The sequence below is a fragment of the Bombina bombina genome, chromosome 4, assembly GCF_027579735.1.
Source record: "Bombina bombina isolate aBomBom1 chromosome 4, aBomBom1.pri, whole genome shotgun sequence".
Taxonomy (NCBI): Eukaryota; Metazoa; Chordata; class Amphibia; order Anura; family Bombinatoridae; genus Bombina; species Bombina bombina.
Window position 1 is genome coordinate 204,630,031 of NC_069502.1, and position 16,123 is coordinate 204,646,153.

General features: G+C 39.0%; 1 protein-coding gene across 1 annotated transcript in view; it reads left to right on the forward strand.

Moving 5' to 3' along the window:
* The window catches only part of PCCB (propionyl-CoA carboxylase subunit beta), a 71,948-nt gene that overhangs the window by 32,853 nt on the left and 22,972 nt on the right, over positions 1-16,123 (forward strand). The window contains exons 9-13 of the mRNA XM_053709753.1: positions 2,519-2,600; positions 2,812-2,935; positions 4,096-4,203; positions 12,173-12,273; positions 14,267-14,365. Of these exons, the coding sequence (XP_053565728.1) occupies positions 2,519-2,600; positions 2,812-2,935; positions 4,096-4,203; positions 12,173-12,273; positions 14,267-14,365 (514 nt within the window). The remainder of the gene's footprint in view (positions 1-2,518; positions 2,601-2,811; positions 2,936-4,095; positions 4,204-12,172; positions 12,274-14,266; positions 14,366-16,123) is intronic.

The window sequence follows — 16,123 nt, forward strand, 5'->3', positions numbered from 1 at the left end:
GCCCATTCTTAAGACGTTGTTATTGCATGGCTTTTCAGTTGTCTATAAATATTTTTATTTTATCTTTCCCTGGGAAAATCTGAAAATGTCAGTGCAAGAGTTATTTCTCTCACTATTATATTTGAAGGCATAACTAATTCCTCCAAAGTCTCTCTTCCCTGTACATATTGTCCCTGGAAAGTTGCTCTCCCCAGCTTGATCTTATAGAATCTGTAGTTATGTGATTTAAAAAATGTTCTGTAAATGGAAGCCCTCTGCTGAGACTAGTGGCTTTAGTATTACAATCTTAATATTTTAGGTGAGAAGGAAAACGTTTCATCTTAGACAGGCTGGATTTCTTGGAAGCACTGCTGTAAAATCCTCACTTGCCAACTTGGGTTGTTGATGCAAGTTCCCCTGCATCTTTTTATCCAAGCTCTGACTTAGCATATAATCTTATGTCTCATCATTCTGATGTAATACAGTTTCCTGAGTCGTTCTCAATGAGAGAGAAACAATAACTGATACTGGTACTGAAGATTTTCCCCAAGTAGACCTGTTGATTTTGAATTCAGTCTAACCAAATGTTTTTAAAATGAGAAAAAATAACACAGTATTGCTACCATGATTACAACTTACTTTGTTGTGCAGAAAAAAGCTTACCACTATACATATGGTGTCTGGCTAAGAAAAGCTTACCAAGGCTTCTATCTTTAAACTATACATATGGTTTACAGCCATTTGCTGAGAAAAGCTCTACCACATCTCCTCTACCTTTTTGTCTATAATTAGATATGGTTTATATAGCCTTGTGAACAAAATGTTTCGTTGGAGACCAAAGCTCTACTGCTACAAAACTACATACATTATCTAATGTAAGAAAGAGACTGATCTTCTGGACCTAAAGGTCTGCTCTAGAATCAAATTATTACATGCTATACCCTTAGAAATTAATAATTCTTTCATAGATAACAACAATGAGCACTTGTTACCAGAAGTGGAGTAAGCATATTTTTGGCTTTCACCTTTTAGCAATTCAAGCTCTGCTTCTGTCCAGCAAGATACTGTGTGACATAAATTTGAGAGAAACACAATCACACCTTTCTATTTTCTTAGGAACTTGCAACATTTTTTGTTTTTTTGTTGTTTAGTGTTGGTATATTCTTGCATACACAGATTTATTTAATAGCTTTTGGGGGGAAAAAACAATCCTGGAAGATTTTTCCTATTATTATATAAATGACTGATTTTCCAAATCCAAACCTAAGGTCTCTTTAATGCAATTTATATAATCTGAAATGGCAGTTTAATGCAAAAATGTTTTGACCCTAGATATAGCAGAACACAGCTGCTTAGCTAGTCAGAGCCGAAGACGCATGTTGCTACCAATCTGTGGCATTTTACTACTGAGAAACTGGTCTGTGTATCATGTTTTAATTCTTTGTGGGGGTTAAACCCATAGTGAGCTTGAATTAGTAATACACGTGTTAACAAAGCACAGCATGAGCTTTATTTATAATGTTCCTTTAAATGCTATAGGAATATTAGTGTCTGTAATATCAAGTTTAGATTCTGATTGATTGGCAATACGAGTTTTTTTATTTGCAGCATCAAGAAGTTTGTGCGAAATTGTCCAGTACACACAGATAAGTTATTCAGCCTTTACAGGCTTATTACACAAAGCACAATATTTCTGAGGCAACAAAAAAATAAAAAAGAAATTGGCATAAAACTGAAAAAAGCCTTAATTAATATCCTGAAATTATGATTTTCTAATGAGCCACAGAGCGAGTTTCTGTGTAATTCTTTCTTCAGTGTCCAGAGTCTGGGCAGGTCCCTCCATCTTTATTTGCATAGAGGTGCCTTAATGCAACAGGGTTATGGGTCTGCTGTGTCAGAGCTACAGATATGTCCTCACCATTGGAGTCTAGTGGTAAATGAACAATGTCAACAATATTTTAGAACATGCGTGTGACGTGCATCCTTCACACATAATAACCATGAAATATGGCGGTTCTCAGCAATTACTCCATGGCCAAGTAGAGGCCCAGGAACAGCTTACGCTGCAACCGCTTGAATACAAGGGCATATCTGATACGGATCTGCAGCCTGCCTACCTTGATGTCCCAGTGCCTCATCTTGGTAAGAGACAGACTCATACACATATGAAGAAGAGTGAAAATTAGCTTAGTTCTATCTGTGATGGTCAGAACTAACAAAGTGTTGGTCAGTAAGAGGAGCCACATTTTTAAAGTAGTAAAAGAAAGAAGGTCCCTTCTGGCCATCCCTGTTAAGGAGTGGGCCGTACTGGCTGGTATTAGCTAGGTTGAGTCAAGCTACATCAGTTAAGTTACAATTGACCATTTCACTGCAAGTAAAAAAAACAAAAACAAACTGACATTGGAGGAGAAAAATAGGTTGTTCAATATGTTTTTTTACTTTTTGTCACATTTTTAATGCAAGTTGAGTTAACAAAAACTGTCATGACTTGTGTCATCTTATTATTGTATTCAGCTTTCCTCAAATTGTGTTTCTTCAGTGACCGCCTTGTCCCTGGATTAGATACTGTGGTTCCTATGGAGTCCACTAAAGCCTATGACATGCTGGATATCGTTCACTCGGTAATGCTTTAACTGTAGCTCTTTTACGTTGTACAGACAAACCATAAGCAATGTAATATACACTGACATAATCTGATTACCTTCCACCGCCCCTTTACCATTTGCTTTAATAGATCATAGTCCTAATGTAAACATAACTAATATTGTGGTATATGATTATATTTGTTACTTTATCTGAATGTGATCTACAGTTTGTGTGTCATGTTAACAGATTGTTGATGAACGGGAGTTCTTTGAAATCATGCCCAACTATGCCAAGAACATTGTAGTGGGCTTTGCAAGAATGAATGGAAGGACAGTTGGTATTGTGGGTAATCAGCCCAAAGTGGCCTCAGGTACTTTACTTACTTCCTAAGGTGTCGTTATTCTTTTGTCAAGACTAATGATAGATAGATAGATAGATAGATAGATATAGATAGATATAGATAGATATAGATAGATATAGATATATATATATATATATATATATATATATATATCTATTTGAAAGACCATTAGTCCTAGTAGCTATAATGTAATACGACTGATCATTTTATTGACAAATTTCAGTAGACCAGATATTAATCCCTGAATTGCTACAGATCTGCAAACAAAATAAATTTATAAAAAAAACCTTTACAACTACAAATTTGTTGCCAACACCTGTTTACATGCCAGGAATAAATCCTATATTATTTATTATTTTTTTTTTCTACTGTTGAATTGCAAATGTTAACCCTTCATGCCGTTAGGACATTCTATGCCGTCCTAACAGCGCTGGGCATTTTACGCCGTTAGTATGGCATGGAACGTCCTACCATATAAGGTGTTCCGCAGCTTCCCCCTTTGACATAGGCAAGGATATACCTGGGGGGCGTGTGCGCAACACCGTAGGAAGTCCCCCATGATCCGATCTCGGCCTTGAAATAACGTGATCTCATCAACTACTGCAGGATTTCATTTTTGCAGAAAGCGTTTAAATTGGAACTTGGTTCCAATGTTAAACACTTGTGCTGGGCATAAAGGGGTAAAAGAGAAAGTAAAATTATATAGATATAGATATAGATATATAGATAAAGAGAGACTGTCTCGAAATGAATGATTGCATTTTAAAATATTTTATTTTGTAAGCAGATTTTTTTACAAGCATTTAAATGCATTCTAGGGACAGAACTCTTAAAAAGGCTATATAGAATTTTATATTCCCTTTTCTGGGGCTAGTTAGGGATATAATGGAGTTTCTGCCAATATCAAGCAATCACTGGGTAGCATGTATGTTTGAGTTTTTTTCTTTTTCCACATTCCCTTCTTACTATGGCCATATTCAGAATCGTAGTGCATACCAACCCAAAGATGAAGCTATAGCACAATACAGCATTTTTTAAATACAGTTTTATGTCCCTTTGATCGTTGCTATATATGATACACATATAAAAAACATACTCTTCTATGTCTCTCTCATACTAGACATTTTATGGAGTAACAGAACTAATATTTCACGTTTCTTTTCTTACAGGCTGCTTGGACATTAATTCTTCAGTGAAAGGCGCACGTTTTGTTAGATTCTGTGATGCCTTTAACATCCCTATTATCACTTTTGTTGATGTACCTGGCTTTTTACCAGGTAATCTTGTTTGGAGCTGATAGCACATTGAGGAGCAATGAGTAAATATTTGCAGAAATACTATTGTATGCAAATTCATTTCTCTCTCTCTAAAGGAATATGAAACCCAGAAATTCTTTTTTTCAGAGGATATACAATTTAAGTTTTTTTCTCTTCTATTATCAAATTGACTGTTCTCATAGTTCTTTGTTGAAGAGATATCCAGGTAGGTAGTGTGCACATTTCTGTAGATGCTGCCACCTAGTGTTTTTGCAACTGTATAACATAGATATAAAACTGATGCCATAAATTGCTTGTCACATGCACGCTCCTACCTAAACGTACATGAAACCCCAAATATTTATTTCATGATTCAGAGCATGCAATTTTAAATAACTTTCTAATTTATGTCTATCGCTTTTCTTCTTCTTCGTTCTATTAGTATCTTTTGTTGAAAATCAAGGACATAAGCTCAGGAGTGTGCATGTGTCTGGGGCACTATACGGCAGCAGTTTTGCAAGAATATTACCCATAGGCAAGAGCAGCACTATTTCCTGCCATGTAGTGTTCCAGGCACCTAGCTACGTCTTCAACAAATACCGTGGGAACAAAGCAAATTTTATAACAGAAGTAAATTGTACTTTTTTTCAATTGCATGGTCTGTCACAATCGCACAAAAAAATAAGTAATTTATCATTTTACTTCTGAATCCTGGAAGAAAGTTTGTTTGCGTTTGTCCCTTTTTACATTTGAAATGCTGCTGGGTATTTTTTCCAGCGTCCGTTGCAAGTGCCTGGTACTCACTGTTCTATTACTTTGTAAGAGTTTCCTTTATAAATAAACTAGATTGTTGACTTGAGACAATGAGTAATTTACTGCATTTTATTAGAACATTTCACATATAGCTGCAAATTGTTTTTCGGGTTTTGGAGAAACTGCTCTACTTCTGGGTTTGTAACTTAAAACTCTAACAACTGTTTTGCAGAATAAGTACTTTATCCGTTTTGCCATATAACGGAATATGATAGTTCTAATGCTTTATTTTAGGACATCTCGAGCTCTTTTAAAAAGAATAGACTATTTATAGAAATGTAAAATTAAACTTGCATGATTCCGATAGAGCCGGTCATTTTAAGACCCTTTTAAATTCACTTCTATTTTCAAATGTGCTTCATTCTCTTAGTATCCCTTGTTAAAAATGAATAAGTACATATCCTACTCCAGTGGGAGCTGCTGCTAATTGGTGCCTGCACACATTTGTCTCTTGTGATTGGCTAAATGGATATTTTCAGCTTCCTGTCAGTAGTGCAATGCTGTTCCTTCAGCAATGGATAACAAGAGAATGAAGCAAATTTGATAATAGAAGTAAATTGGAAAGTTTTTTTAAAATTGTATGTTCTATCTGAATCATACAAGAAAAATGTGGAGTTTACTATACCTTTAAAGGGATATGAAACCCAAAAACTTCAGACAGAGCATACAATTTAAAAAGTTTCCTATTCTATCATATTTCTTTTTAATGGCACGCTGAGTCCACAGATCATCTAATTACTATTGGGAATATCACTCCTGTCCAGCAGGAGGCGGCAAAGAGCACCACAGCAAAGCTGTTAAATATCACCTCCCTTCCCTATCAACCCAGTCATTCTCTTTGCCTACGTTAAGAGCAAGGAGATGGTAAAATTAGGTGTTAGAAAAATATCTTCAATCAAGCATTTATTATTTTTTAAGTAGTACAAGATTGTGCTGCTTTGTCCTAGGGTGTACCCGTAGTCCATATCAGTCTCTTCAGTAGAGCAGTGGTGTCTTTAGAGCGATGGGAACTTGTGGGACATAATTCACACTGCGCCTCCCATATTGATGTTGCCCTAACTCTGAAAAACTGAGGGATCTTACTCAGGCTTTTCCTTTTTGTCACAGGTCCATGTGAGGGAGGAGAGGACCTCTCAAACCTGGGAGCTGCCTTACTGTCGGGCAGACTATGAGGTAAGTGCTGACTTATTATCTTGATCTCAACAAGGGACAATAAAGAGACTCATGGGATATGGGACACTTTATTTATGGCACAAAGCTCCTATGTTGTCAGGAGGCATATGTGGACAGCAAAAGCGCAGGCACTGGGGCGTTTTTAATAATATGCACGACCGGGAGATGACAGGATTGGCGACGCCTACAATGGGCGGTACTAGAGGATTGCATTGCGCTCACTTCCTCTTCCTGATAGTCGGAAGAAGAAGCTTGTTTGCATATTCTACTGCGCATCTAGTCGGATGATGAAGAAGAGCTTGTTAGCATATTCAACTGCTCATCTTTGAATGAATTTGATGGGTGTCAACTAACGTTTGTAGTATTTGCAGAGTTCCGGTTCTGTTGGTGGGAACGGCTCCTGTTTAGCAGAGAGGGTCGAGTTCTTCAGACAGGTAGGCACCTCAGCAAAGTACTGCTGAGGTGTAGAGGTGATCTGCAGGGTTAATTTGTATTACTTTATTTACATACGTTAAAAAGCAAAAAGTTGCCGTTTTAAAATTTAAAGAGACAGTAACGTTTTTTTTGGTCAATTCTAATTTTGCTTAAAAATTATTATTTATTTTTGTGAACAGTTGTGAGTTAAGATGGACCAAGAGTCCTTGCAAGCTGTCACTTGTTCTTTTTGCTTTGATGCCAATGTGGAGTCTAATGACAATACTCAATATATGCCGCAGCTTTCTCCTCAAGCATCCCAAATTTTACCCCCCTCTCATGCAGTGCCCTGCGCTTCCTCTTTAGCTTCAGCTGGGGTTACTTTACAAGACATCGCTTCTCTCATGTCTTCTGCAGTTTCAGATGCGTTGTCTGCTTTTTCAATGTTGCAGGGAAAGCGTAAGAGGAAAATAAGACATTCAGTTAGCGAGGTTTCTGACGCAGTTATTGCTATTGCGGATGCCCCCTTTCAGAAGTCTGAGGGGGATTACGTAGTAGCATCTGAAGGTGAAATTTCAGATTCTGACAGTATAATTCCCCTTACTGATACTGAAGTGGTATCTTTCAGGTTTAAGCTAGAACACCTTCATCTGCAACTTAAGGAGGTTTTAGCTACGTTGGACGACAACGACTCCACGGTCGTTGTTAATCCTAAGAAATCCAGTAAGCTTAACAAATATTTTGAGGTCTCTTCATCAATAGATGTTTTTCCGGTTCCAGACCAAGCTTCTGAGATCATTACTAAGGAGTGGGAGAGACCGGGTATCCCTTTTTCTCCATCTCCTATATTTCAAGGAGGCTTGGCAAACTGTTCCAAGGTGGAAGGAGCGGTTTCCACTCTAGCTAAGAGAACTACTATACCCATAGAGGATAGTTGTGCTTTTTAAAGATCCTATGGACAAAAAATTAGAGGGGTTACTCAAAAAGATGCATATACACCAGGGTTTACAATGGCAACCAGCTGTGTGCATTGCTACTGTCTCCAGTGCGGCAGCATATTGGTTTGATGTGTTGTCTGATGCTATTAGGACAGACACTCCCCTGGATGAGATGCAGGATAGGATAAAGGCCCTTAAATTGGCTAATTCTTTTATTACGCATGCTTCCCTTCAAGTTCTTAAACTGGGAGCTAAGATTTCAGGTTTCTCTGTTCTTGCTCGTAGAGCCTTATGGTTAAAACCTTGGTCTGTGGATGTATGCACTAAGCTTTTAGCGATTCCTTGCAAGGGGAAGACCTTGTTTGGACCTGGCTTGACGGAAATAATTTCTGATATTACGGGAGGTAAGGGTCATCTTCTCCCGCAGGATAAGAAAAACAAACAGAAGGATGTCCGGAGTAATTTTCGTTCCTTTCGAAATTTCAAGGGAGAACTCTTCCGCTTCTAAGCAGGAACAGTCTAAACCATCATGGAGACCCAATCAGTCTTGGAATAAGGGGAAACAATCCAAGAAGCCTGCTATTGAATCAAAGACAGCATGAAGGGCATGCCCCCAATCTGGGACCCAAAAAAGAGGGAACCTTCAGACCTATTTTAGATCTCAAGAGTCTAAACAAATTCCTCAGAGTACCGTCCTTCAAGATGGAAACTATTTGTTCCATTCTTCCTTTGGTCCAAGAGGGTCAATTCATGACAACAGTGGATTTAAAGGACGCGTACCTGCATGTTCCTATTCACAAGGATCATCACAAGTTTCTAAGGTTTGCTTTTCTAGACAAACACTTCCAATTCGTGGCTCTTCTCTTCGGTCTTGCCACAGCTCCCAGAATTTTCTCAAAGGTTCTGGGATCGCTGTTGGCGGTGCTTCGGTAATGGGGCATTGCAGTGGCGCCCTATCTGGACGACATCCTGGTCCAGGCGCCATCCTTACAACAAGCAAGATTCCACACAGAAATGTTGTTATCCTTCCTGCGATCACACGGTTGGAAGGTAAATTTGGAAAAAAGCTCCTTAGTTCCAAATGCAAGGGTATCTTTCTTAGGAACAATAATATATTCTTTATCAATGAAGATTTTTTCTGACAGAAGTCAGGAAATCAAAGATTTTCAATACTTGTCTAGCCCTACAGTCCACTCCTCGGCCATCAGTGGCTCAGTGCATGGAGGTAATCGGGCTGATGGTGGCAGCAATGGACATCATCCCGTTTGCTCGGTTCCACCTCAGACCTCTGTAGTTAAACATGCTCAGGCAATGGAACGGAGATTATGCAGACTTGTCTCCTCGAATACTACTGGAGCAGGAGACAAGGGATTCTCTTCAATGGTGGTTGTCTCTGGATCATCTCTCCCAGGGAACCTGCATTTGCAGACCATCCTGGGTGATTGTGACAACAGACGCCAGCCTTCTAGGATGGGGAGCAGTCTGTGGCTCCCTAAAGGCTCAGGGAGTTTGGACTCTGTCAGAGTCTGTTCTACCCATAAACATTCTGGAGCTGAGAGCGATCTTCAATGCTCTTCTGGCCTGGCCCCAATTAGCCTCGGTCCAGTTTATCAGGTTCCAGTCGGACAACATAACTTCAGTGGCTTACATCAATCACCAGGGAGGAACAATGAGTTCCTTAGCGATGATAGAGGTAAACAAAATAATTCAGTGTGCGGTAGCCCATTCTTGCGGTCTGTCAGCGATCCACATCCCAGGGGTGGACAACTGGGAGGCAGACTTCCTGAGCAGACCAACCTTTCATCCGGGGGATTGGGAACTCCATCCGGAAGTGTTCTCCAGCCTGATTCTCAAATGGGGGTCAGCCGGAATTAGATCTCATGGCATCTTGGCAGAATGCCAAGCTCCCCAGGTCGAGGTGCAGGGACCATCAGGCGGTACTGATAGATGCCCTGGCGGTACCTTGGACCTTCAGTCTAGCATACCTATTTCCTCCGTTTGCTGTTCTTCCTCGGGTCATTGCTCTAATCAAGCAGGAGAGGGCCTCGGTGATCCTCATTGCTCCTGCTTGGCCTCGCAGGTTTTGGCATGCAGATCTGGTGGACATGTCGTCTCGGCCACCTTGGAGTCTTCCGTTGAGGAAGGACCTTCTAATTCAAGGGCCCTTCCTTCACCCAAATCTAGTTTCTCTGAAGCTGACTGCTTGGAGATTGAACGCTTAATTTTATCCAAGTGGGGCTTTTCTGACTCGGTCATTGAGACCTTGATTCAGGCTCGTAAGCCTGTAACTAGAAAGATTTACCATAAGATATGGCGTAAATACCTCTATTGGTGTGAATCCAAGGGCTACTCCTTGAGTAGAGTTATGATTCCTAGAATTTTGTCTTTCTTCAAGAGGGTTTGGAGAAAGGATTATCGGCAAATTCCCTGAAGGGTCAAATTTCCACCTTATCTATTTTTTTACACAAACGTCGGGCAGATGTTCCAGATGTACAATCATTTTGTCAGGCCTTGGTCAGGATCAGGCCTGTGTTCAAACCAGTTACTCCCCCATGGAGTCTGAATTTAGTTCTTAAATTTCTTCAAGGGGCTCCGTTTGAGCCTATGCATTTCTTAGATATTAAGTTGTTATCTTGGAAAGTTTTATTTCTTGTTGCATTTTCTTCTGCTCGCAGAGTGTCAGAGCTCTCGGCATTGCAGTATGAGTCCCATTATCTTATTTTTCATTCAGATAAGGTAGTTTTTTACATACTAAAGTAGGATTTCTTCCTAAAGTAGTTTCTGATCGGAACATTTATCAGGAGATTGTTGTTCCTTCCTAATCCTACCTCTCAAAAGGAACAGCTTCTGCACAATTTGGATGTGGTTTGTGCCTTAGTTTTACCTGAAGGCGACTAAGGATTTTCGTCAGTCTTCTTCCTTGTTTGTGGTTTTCTCAGGAAAACGTAAGGGACAGAAAGCTACGGCTACTTTCTTTTTGGCTGAAGAGTATCATACGTTTTGCATATGAGACTGCCGGACAGCAGCCTCCAGAGAGAGTTACGGCTCATTTCACAAGGGCTGTTGCTTCCTCATGGGCATTCAAAAATGAAGCTTCTGTGGAACAGATTTGCAAGGCTGCAACTTGGTCCTCTCTTCACACTTTTTCAAAGTTCTACAAATTTGACACTTTTGCCTCGGCTGAGGCCGCTTTTTGGAGAAAGGTTCTTCAAGCAGTGGTGCCTTCCGTTTAGGTTCCCTGTCTTGTCCCTCCCGTATCATCTGTGTACTCTAGCTTGGGTATTGATTCCCAATAGTAATTAGATGATCCCTGGACTCATCGTGTCATTAAAAAGAAAAGGAAATTTATGCTTACCTGTTAAATTTATTTATTTTTTTACACAATGAGTCCACGGCCTGCCCTGTTTTGAATAGACAGGTTGTTGGTTATTATAAACTTCAGACACCTCTGCACCTTGTTACTTCCTTTCTCTCCTTTACTTCGGTCGAATGACTTGGGAGGGAAGGGAGGTGTGATATTTAACAGCTTTGCTGTGGTGCTCTTTGCCGCTTCCTGCTGGGCAGGAGTGATATTCCCAATAGTAATTAGATGATCCGTGGACTCAGCGTGTCAAAAAAGAAATAAATGTATCAGGCAAGCATAAATTTCCTTTTTCTTGATATCTTTTGTTAAAAAGCATTGACTTAAGCTCTGGAGTGCACATGTCTGAAGCACTATATGGCAGGAAATAGTGCTGGCCTCCAGTGCTCTTGCAAATGGATAACATTGTTGCAAAACGTCTGCCATACTATCCTGCAGACACCTGAGCTTACTGTAGCAAGTTGTTTACAATTGCATGCTCTGTCTGAATCCTGAAATAATCGAGTTTCATGTCCCTTTAAGCATTTGTTAGCTGGCTGCTGTATTTTATTTCTTTACTCAACGTGACTGGGCGCGGTCCCCAGGTGCACTGCTGCAGGTATTCCTTATGGGAGCAGTGCGTTGGATGTAATTATTACTCTGTCTCGCTTTCTCAGGGAATATGATGTAGGGAGAACACTGCAGTATGAAATCACACAGGGGCACATTTGTCATATTTGGACTGGACAGGATATAACAATGTTTTTAGATACATACTAGATATACAGACTGAAGACAATGTCTGATGTTACTAAAATAGCAAAAGGTGCTAGAGTTGATTGTTTTTGAACTTGTAAAAACAGGGGTAAATATAGCTTTTGTTTAATACAAATAATGATCAACTGTCGGGGAAAAAAAATATTTTAAAATTTCTTGGAAAAAATTCCAGATTACAATATCTTTGGGTTGAAGGTAATTTATTAGTAGAAGATTTCCCTTATATGAGAGGGGAAATGAATACTTATTCCTTATTAACTCTATGGAAAACTAAGAGAATTCAATATATTAAGTTTCTATGTAAAATGGCGTGAGCTTCCCTAGATAAAATAGAGGTTAATATTATTGATCTTTATATCGTAATAGGGGCTTTATTTATCTTTTTTATGGGTACAAACATTTTTTTTTCTCATTGTTGTATATATCTTACTTTTCTTTTATATATAAATGTAATGGATGTTTTGTAAGAAGTACATTTTGTAATAGACAACAAAAATAAAATAGAAAATCTGACTTGAAAATCTTTCTTTGTCAGGCACTGCCCAGGAATATGGTGGGATCATAAGACATGGAGCGAAGCTTCTGTTTGCGTTTGCTGAAGCTACGGTGCCTAAGATCACTGTGATTACCAGGAAGGTAGGAAAAGGAACCAAGGAACATTAATTTACTTGATAGAGGCAACATAAGCTGTGGTCAGTCATAACTGGAAACATAAGCAATGGTTAAATAATATAAGATTGTAAAGTATTACTGGAGAGTGCATGTAGTTCCACCAGTCCAGCAATATTTGTCTTTATGGAAAATGAGCTGTTTAGTAAACATAGAGTAGTAGATACATTAACTTTTTTTTTTTTTTTTTTTTTATTATAAACTTCAATGACCCTTTTTCATACACACAAGAGGAGCAATTAAAATATTAACGCTATAAATACCAAAAGGAAAAATGACTTAAACTGATATTGAATCTAGCTGAAAATGCACTTTGATGGAACCCCCCACCCCAAAAAAACAAAATGTTAGATGATTGACGGTAACTTTGTATAATCACAAAAAGTTAACTCTTAAAGTTACACTTTGACTAAAATCGATTTTCATTTAGCAAACTATAATTGCCTATACAATACTCCTCATCTCTCCAGTGTTTGTACAAATAACCAGCAATGCATCAGCTGAAGGATAGTGAATCTAGTTCTCCAGTATACACTGCTAGAGCAATTAGATTCACCATATATGTCAGCCATTTACTACAAGGTTATTCCTGTGCCATAATCTTGTCATTAGCTCATAACTCTAAAAAGCTATTTCAAAAGCCCATCTGTAAGAAGTGAACACCCACTTGACTCCAGCAAGATGGGAACTAGTTTGTAACATGCTATGACGGCTTTAATCCTTCTAATACTTAACTGCTTTTTTCATACTTTTCTCAATTCATGGCATTTTACACTATACTTTATCTTCAGAAAGAGCACAGATTCCTTTGAGGCTTTGACTTCTATACATTTCTTTCAGGTAGGGGTTTGAATAGAGTTGTATAGTACTGAGAACATAAAGGTAAAATTAGGCAAATGCTCTAGTGTATTCAAGTATTTTCTTGTTGGACTATTGCTTACATAGGGCTGGATTTATTAAGCCGTTCGCCCTCATACGAACATGCAGTCAGTATTTATCAAGCAGCGTTCATCTCTTAGGTGGAGAATTTCAATCTCCCCGGTCTCGTCTGACCGGGGAGATTGACAGCTCATGCCCGTACGGGATTGGCTGTGCGTGGGCAGGGGGCGGGATTGCATGAGCCTGCGTACAAGCTTAAATTCCGGCAGCGGTTTGCTGCCCACCAGAGGCGCTAATGTACGCTCTGTCCGCCCCAGCTTGATAAATCGAGCCCTTAGAACTATGTGTTTAAAGAGACAGTAAAGTCAAAAAGCAACAATGCACTACTAATTGAAGACATCTGGGGAGCCATGACAAGATTCATGTCATTTGACAGTAAAGTCATTTATTAAACTTTAATGTTTCAGATTTTAAAGAACTTTCCAATTTACTTTACTATTATTTAATTTGCTTAGTTCTCTTGCTATCCTTTGTTGAAAAGCATATCTAGGTAGTCTCAGGAGCAGCAATGCACTAATGGGAGTTAGCTGCTGATTGGTGGCTGCACACATATATCTCTTACCACTTGCTGACCTGATTAGCTCAGCTAGCTCCCAGTAGTGCATTGCTTCAACAAAGATACCTAGAGAATGAAGCAAATTTGATAATAGAACTAAATTGGAAAGTTGTTTAAAATTTAGTCCTCTCTCTTAATCATGCAATAACTTTTTGTGGTTTTGTGTTCCTTTAAACCCCCACTAAAGGGGCTAAACACATAGTTGAAATTAGCTCCAGATCTGAACATGGCCTCTGACTGGGAGCTACTCACATATAGAGGAGTTAAACACATACTTATATGCAAGCAATAGTACTATAACGCATTCAAGCATGTTTGTATTGCAACCCTAAGTCCCAGAATATTGTTCCTATTATCCAACCGTCAAGTGAAGGGTTGGCGCTACATTTATGCTTTTCTTTGTTATTTTGGAAAACAACGGTCAGGCTTCTAATTAATCTTTACAATCTTGTAACTTTGTCACAGGCCTATGGAGGAGCTTATGATGTCATGAGTTCAAAGCATTTAAGAGGTGATGTCAATTATGCATGGCCAACAGCAGAGGTCGCTGTTATGGGAGCCAAGGTAAGTTTTTTTTTTTTTTTTTTTTAATTATTTTTTAATTTTATTTTAATGTTTCTTACAGCATTTAAAATGGCAGTCATCATCTTTATAAATGAGTGATCCTATTCCTGTTGCTGCCAGGGGTCATAACAATGACAGATTTCTCATTGGAGTCTGAGCACTGTAGAGAAAACTTTATCTTACCTCACCATTAAAATATATTTTAAAACTCCTCATTTGAAAGGGGTGCATCCTACAATTCAGATTTATTTATTTATTTCTCTTGTAAGGTGTATCCAGTCCACGGATCATCCATTACTTGTGGGATATTCTCCTTCCCAACAGGAAGCTGCAAGAGGATCACCCACAGCAGAGCTGTCTATATAGCTCCTCCCCTAACTGCCCACCCCCAGTCATTCTCTTGCAGCTCTCGACAATGGAAGTAGCTAGAGAGATGTGGTGCATTAATGTAGTTTATCTTGAATCAAAAGTTTGTTATTTTCAAATGGTACCGGAGTTGTACTATTTTAGCCTCAGGCAGAAAGTTGAAGAAGCGTCTGCCTGTGGTCTTTGATGATCTTAGCAGGTTGTAACTAAGATCCATTGCTGTTCTCACACATAACTGAAGAGATGGGTAACTTCAGCTGGGGGAATAGCGTGCAGGGTCTCCTGCTCTGAGGTATGTGCAGTTTTAAATTTTTCTAGAGAAATGAATATGCTAGAAAATGCTGACAATACCGGATTTATTTAAGGTAAGCCTGATTACAGTGATTTAATAACGACTGGTAACATGCTTGCTGTAAAGGGTAATATTATTATTATTTACTCACATTACTGAATAGATTTAACGTTTGCTTGAAGTGTATAAACATTTATTTTACTTATTGGTGATAAAACTTTATTCTGGGGCCTAGTTTTTTCCACATGGCTGTCTAGATTTTCCTAGGGATAGTTTTTTAAGGCCCTCTCACTGTGAGTTCAGGTTGGGAGGGGCCTATTTTTGTTTTTGCAGCTTGAGACATCCAGCTTCCCTGAAGGAGTCCACTGAACATTTAGGACCTCTCTAAAGGGTTTTTGTGCCTTCCAAAGTCGTTGTATGGGCAGGTAGGGCCACAGCAGAGCTGTGGCAGTTTGTTGTGACTGTTTAAAAAACGTTTATTGTTTTTTTGATCCGTTTTTGAAACTAAGGGGTTAATCATCCTTTGCAAGTGAGTGCAATGCTCTTTTAGCCTATTATACACACTGTAAAAATTTCGTAAGATTTACTGCTTTTTTCACTGTTTTAGCAGTTTCTGTGTTTGTTTTTTTCTCTTAAAGGCACAGTACCGTTTTTTATTTTTTGCTTGTTCACAGTTATTAAAGTGTTTTCCAAGCTTGCTGGTCTCATTACTAGTCTGTTTAAACATGTCTGACATAGAGGGAACTCATTGTTCATTATGTTTAGAAGCCATTGTGGAACCCCCTCTTAGAATGTGTACCAAATGCACTCATTTTACTATAAATTATAAAGACCATATTCTGGCTTTAAAAAATTTATCACCAGAAGAAATTGACAGGGAGGAAGTTATGCCGGCTAACTCTCCCCACGTGTCAGATTCTATAAATCCCGCTCAGGGGACACCTAGTACTTCTAGCGCGCCCATTGCGTATACCTTGCAAGACATGGCGGCAGTTATGAATCATACCCTTACAGAGGTTTTATCTAAACTGCCAGGATTGCAAGGAAAGCGAGACAGCTCTGGGAATAGAATAAATACAGAGCTCTCTGACGCTTTAGTA